We start from the raw sequence: 6,000 nt of genomic DNA, 5'->3' as shown, positions 1-6,000 counted from the left end.
AACATTAACAACACACCATGACACAATTAAAATCTGTGGCAGGGCCAAATGTAATAATTAAAATTAAAAAGTGCTGGGCATGACCAGGTGAAAAGGGTAGGTGTTTGGAGGGGCATGGGCATGCAGTTATCCCGGCTGGGGCTTGCCTGATGTCCTTAGGGAGAGAGTTCCAGAGTCGAGGGGCCACCACCGAGAAAGCCCTATCCCTCGTCCCCACCAATTGCACTTGCGATGCAGGTGGGATCGTGAGTAGGGCCTCTCCAGATGAACGAAGAGATTGTGTGGGTTCGTACACAGAGATGCGGCCACACATGTAGGCGCGTCCCAAACAGTGTGAATAAATTGTCAATATTTGCCTGAGATAGTGCTTGCAGTTCTGGAAGGACTCTTAATTTTTTGCACCTCATAAACTTAGCATGGGGATTTGGTTAACCAGTTAAAATTCATGAGTAAACCAGGTTTTTTAAAAAAATAGAAACATTTCGGGGGGGGGGTTGAACCCCTAACCCCCCCCCCCCCCCCCGCTACAGGCCTGGCTCTATATTCTAGTATATGAAAGCAGAAAATACCACAATATGTGTTTTGAACTGTGTTATCTGAGTCCACACTCAGATAATGTGGGATTTTCTGCCTTGATCTTCTGGGATATAGGGCTGTGTGGAAGGGCCCACTGTCCACACTATCCCAGTTCAAAGCGGGTAATATGGGATTTTATTCAGCTGTGTGGAAAGGGCCTCAAACACCAAGAGGGGCAGAGAACTAGGGAGGGGGGTACCTTGGCGGGTAGCCAGACTCTCCCTCAATCATGCCCTGCTGTTATTGGGGAGAGGGGAGGGACCCTCCCTTGATTTCGTGAGGGATTCTGTTGGGTTCCCACCCGGAGCAACGACTCCTGAGGGCGGGCCCCGCCTGCGCGCCTCCCTCGCTCGCTCGCTCGCTCGCTCGCTCTCTCAGCGCCTCAGAATGTGGCTCTGGCAGCTTGGCGGCGCCAACGGGAAGCAGCCCCGGGCGGGACCGCGGCCCCTTCTCCTTCCCCCGCCTTCCCTGAAGCCGAGAGGCGGCTGAGGAGGAGGAGGAAGAGGAAGCGGCGGGGAGGAGGAGGAGAGGAGGAGGCGGAGGCGCGGGCCTGGCCCAGCGGTGGGGATGTGCGGCCTGAGCGAGGGGCCTGAGCCTGAGCCGAGCGCGGGAAGATGGCGGCGCCGGCCAAGCCCTCGGCCCCAGCGCCGGCTTCCACATCCGCGAGCAGCGGAGGCGGCGGCAGCAGCAGCAGTGGCGCGGCGGTACCACCAAGCCGAGGCCGCAGCCGGAGCCGGACGGGACGCGTGAGGCGGCGCTGCCAGTGGCTGGTCTCCTGGGTGCCTGTCTTCTTCATCGCCAGCATCCTGGCTTGGTCCTACTACGCCTACGTCGCCCAGCTCTGCATCCGTGAGTCCGCGGTTGGGGAGGGAGCGAGGGAGGGAAGGCATTCAGCTCGGAGGACGGGCCCTGGCATCCGGGCCACGTACCATTTGGGGAGGGAGGGGGTCCTTTGCCCAAAACTTGGCTGCCAAACAGGTAGGGAGGGAGGTAGAGATGGGGTCCTCTGAGAACTATACTGTATTCCTTCAGATGGATACATAAATACATATTGGGCGTCCTATAGGATCTATATATCTATACTGTCTTCCTTCACATAGATAGATAGATAGATAGATAGATAGATAGATAGATAGATAGATAGATAGATAGATTATTGGAGGTCCTCTGTGATCTATCTATACTGTATTCCTTCACATAGATACATAGCTATTGGAAACCTCTGGGATCTATCTGTTTATCTATCAATCTATCCATCTATCTATCCTGTCTTCCTTCATATAGGTACATAGATATTGGGCGTCCTCTGGGATCTATCTATATTGTATTCCTTCACATAGATGCATAGCTATTGGAAACCTCTGGGATCTATCTATCTATCTATCCTGTATTCCTTCATATAGATATGGGGGTCCTCTGGGATCTATCTATCTATCTATCTATCTATCCTGTATTCCTTCAGATAGATACATAGATATTGGGGGTCCTCTAGGATCTATCTATCTATACTGTATTCCTTCAGATAGATACATAACTATTGGAGGTTCTCTGGGATCTATCTATCTATCTATCTATCTATCCTGCCTTCCTTCAGATAGATACATAGATATTGGGGGTCCTCTGGGATCTATCTATCTATCCTATATTCCTTCACATAGATATATAGATGAATATTAGGGGTCCTGTGGGATCCATATATCTAGACTGTATTCCATCAGATGGCTACATAGATATTGGAAGTCCTCTGGGATAGATCTATCTATACTGTATTCCTTCAGATAGATACATAACTATTGGAGGTTCTCTGGGATCTATCTATCTGTCTATTATGTCTTGCTTCAGATAGATAGATAGATAGATAGATAGATAGATAGATAGATATTGGAGGTCCTCTGGGATGGATCTATCTATACTGCATTCCTTCACATAGATACATAGCAATTGGGGGTCCTCTGGGATCTATCTATCTATCTATCTATCTATCTATCCTGTCTTCCTTCAGATAGATACACAGATATTCGCAGTCCTTTGGGATCTATCTATCTATCTATCTATCTATCCTGTCTTCCTTCAGATAGATAGATAGATAGATAGATAGATAGATAGATATTGGAGTTCCTCTGGGATCTATCTATATTGAATTCCTTCACATAGATTCATAGATAGATTCTGAAGGAATCTATACAGTATTCCTTCAGATAGTATACCTACATACCTATTGATATGGAGAGGATCCACTGCCTAAAGCTTGGCTTCCAAACTGGGATAGAAAGGTAAGTAGGTAGGTAGGTAGGTAGATATGTAGACATCTACTGTATTCCTTCACCCATAGGAATAGGAATAGATAGGGGGACCTCTGCCAAATTGGAATGGATGGATAGATGCAAGGGTGGGGTCCTTTGGGATCTTTTCTCTATTTCTCTCTGCACACACACACACTGATTGGGGAGGGTCCTCTGCATAATGCTTGGGTGCCAAACTGGGATGGATCGATGGATAGATAGATTTGAGGAGGGGCGGGATCCTCTGGGATCTCTGTGTGTGTGTGTGTGTTTGTGTCTGAATAGATGGTTGGATAGATAGATAATTGGGGGGTGGGGGGTGGGGGATTCTCTGCATAAAGGTTGCCAAACTGGAAGGGAGCTCGTAGATTTCTCTTTATCTGGAAGCATACCCCATCCATCCCCTCAATCTAATGCACTTTTCACAGCAAACTTAAAAACCTGCCTCTCCCCCCAGCCCCCGCCCCAGATTTTCAGGTATACATTGAGTCTCCTCCTCCAAAATGCTTGAGACTAGAAGTGTTTTGGATTTCAGATTTAGGACAACCTGTATTTTCAGCTACAAACATAAGTTTAGAGTTGGGATTCAGGTCTAAACACAGTCTGATGGTTATTTATACCATATGTTTAAATACTTTCTGCAAAATTTGTGCATGTTCAACCATTCCACACCCTTTATCTGCAGTTTTAACAGGGTTGTGTTTTCTCCTTCCCTTGTTGGCTTGCAACAGCTAACACACCCTTTCAGAGATCAATCTTTGAGTCAGATGCTTTGAATTTGTGTTTTTTGATACCTTTTGACAAACACTGTTTAAATGGCTTGTATGTGGGATGGGGGCCCCTCTCTCTTTCCTCCATAGTTTATTCAAGAGGAAAGGGATGGAGAATCTCCATACAGTAAATCCCTTAGGAAAGTCACCCTTGACACTCAGCTGACAAGAATCCTTTCCAAGGCTGGAAGAAATAGGCATTGGAGACTTATATTGACAAGAGGGGAAAATCTGGTTTTCACACTCATTTTTGTTATTTTGTTGTAACTGACTCACGATAAGGATACTTAACCGTTGTAATCAGAATTTTAAAATGGTGTTTTGAAATATGGCTTTCTTTGTATGTTTTAATGCATGGTTAATATTCTAAACCATGTAAAAGATTGTGCCTTAATAATGTTTAGTTCTGGGTTATTTAATGCAAAGGAATATGATCCAGTTGTAGTTATGGGTGGTGAGAAACCATGGCATCACTTCTGCTTTGCCTTAGCTTAGGAAACATTGGCTGTGGTTTGTTGTTTACATGCTAAACGTTTCTTCAGTTGAGCCAAGTAGAATTTCTCTCTTTTCAATCCCACCCTTTTTCCATGTATGCAGCACAATATCATTCATATTAAAAACCTATTTTAACATAAAATATGTGTGAATAATGTGAGACTTAAAACGAGCACACATGTATACTCAGCTTGATTTCTCTTAGATCTTATTGTGAGTGTTTCTGTTTAATGTTTATATTTTCTAGCTGAGGGCATGCTGCTTATTACAAGTGGGCAGCTTCAAAAATCCTACCCTCTTGCCACTGTTTTGCAAATCCTCAAGATCGTTTTTTATTGCCGTAGTGTTGAAAGGAAATTGGGAGACTATTTGTAAAGATATCATGGTTTCAGTGGAATTGTAGCAGCCTAACGGAGAAGATAAAAGGTTGAGAGCTGCTTTGCCTTTTGAAAGGTAGATAATGTCTCCAGCGGAACTAAGCGTTAGCATGCTTTAATCTAAGTCCTAGTCATGACGCTAAAATAAATCTCCTTATGCATGCTGATTTAGTATAGTGGCAGTGGTGATTATCTGCAAGACAGTAAACAACTGACAGAGTGGCACACATTTTCCATAGTTCATCTGAAAATACGCTTTGAAATTTCAGTAAATAAAACCAAATTTAAAGTGAGATGGCTATAGATGTCAATCATTGCTATCTCCACCATATGTAAACTCGAATATGTTGTAAAAATCTGAAAAAAAGAATACAGGGCACTTTGTTTTTCCCTCTTTCTATAAACGGTGAGCAAGAAATCAAAATGCGGTTCATTATAGCTGCGTGGCTGCAGTTACACATACATAATTTAAAAAAACAACTTGAATGTGTCAGTTGCAGAGCTGCAGAATGATCTGAGTGTGCTCATGGCTGGCTGCCATTTAAATGGTTCCAGTAATAACATTTTAATATTCATGTTGATCGAAAGTGACCCATTTGAATGTAATGTTTCATTTTCAGTAGAGATAGTAAATTGAGTATTGGGGTACCATATGGCAAATGTTTAAAAGACTGAGAAGCCATATTAAATATTTCCTGTACAACTCCTGGCTGCTTTTTCAAAACAAGTGTCCTACAGATCAGATCTGTAGTAGTAGCACTGCTGTGATAACAATAGTTTTTTCCAGATCTCTGCCAATTTCAGCTTTGAGACCCACTTTAACACTCCATCTGCAGCAATGGGATCTACTTGTAATTTGTATCACGTCGTTAATGATGTTCTGTTTCTGTCGATCTTCTATTTCTCTCTTTCATATTTTCCTTCTATTAAATATGCAAAGTGTATGTTTACTTCAATACAAGAAAATGGCATACTTCCCCGCACCCCACCCTTGCAAACCTGTTTTGGGTCAGAATATGATCTGATTCCAGATCACAGCTATCACTTTGTAATCCCAGTGTACACTAGAATGCAAATTGTTTGGTTGGGTTGGTTTTGTTTCTTAGGCTAGAGAGTAGGAAAAAGCACAGTGTGAGTGCTATAGCCGTATTATTTATCAGTAAGTATTTGCTATTCAGTAATATACCTTATTTTAATAGGGATGTTGCATTTAGCAACTAATTTGCCCAGGGCTCTGCATATAAGTGTCCAATGCTGCATAGAGGGTGACAACCGCCTTGGAATAAAAATTCCAATAGCTGTCAGTGTATAGTAAAAAAAACAAAAAAAAACCACCACCATGATTGGAAAGGAGGAGCTGCTAAAAAACATATGCACCCATTGCCTATTTTTCTCACATCTGTTTTCCTTTTAAGAAAAAAAATGGTTGGATTGTTGATACATAAGGGAAGCTCTTTCTTTGCTTTTGTCTAATACTGATTGGGAAAGTAGAGCTACATT

General features: G+C 43.4%; 1 protein-coding gene across 1 annotated transcript in view; it reads left to right on the top strand.

Moving 5' to 3' along the window:
- The first annotated feature begins 936 nt into the window (after positions 1-936).
- Positions 937-6,000, top strand: part of ZDHHC2 (zinc finger DHHC-type palmitoyltransferase 2) — a 42,315-nt gene continuing 37,251 nt past the window's right edge. The window contains exon 1 of the mRNA XM_060778562.2: positions 937-1,425. Within this exon, the coding sequence (XP_060634545.2) occupies positions 1,191-1,425 (235 nt within the window). The 5' untranslated portion in view covers positions 937-1,190. The remainder of the gene's footprint in view (positions 1,426-6,000) is intronic.

Source organism: Anolis sagrei, chromosome 5 (assembly GCF_037176765.1).
Source record: "Anolis sagrei isolate rAnoSag1 chromosome 5, rAnoSag1.mat, whole genome shotgun sequence".
Classification (NCBI taxonomy): domain Eukaryota; kingdom Metazoa; phylum Chordata; class Lepidosauria; order Squamata; family Dactyloidae; genus Anolis; species Anolis sagrei.
Note: the sequence above shows the minus strand (reverse complement) of the source record. Positions and strands in the feature narration are given on the sequence as shown.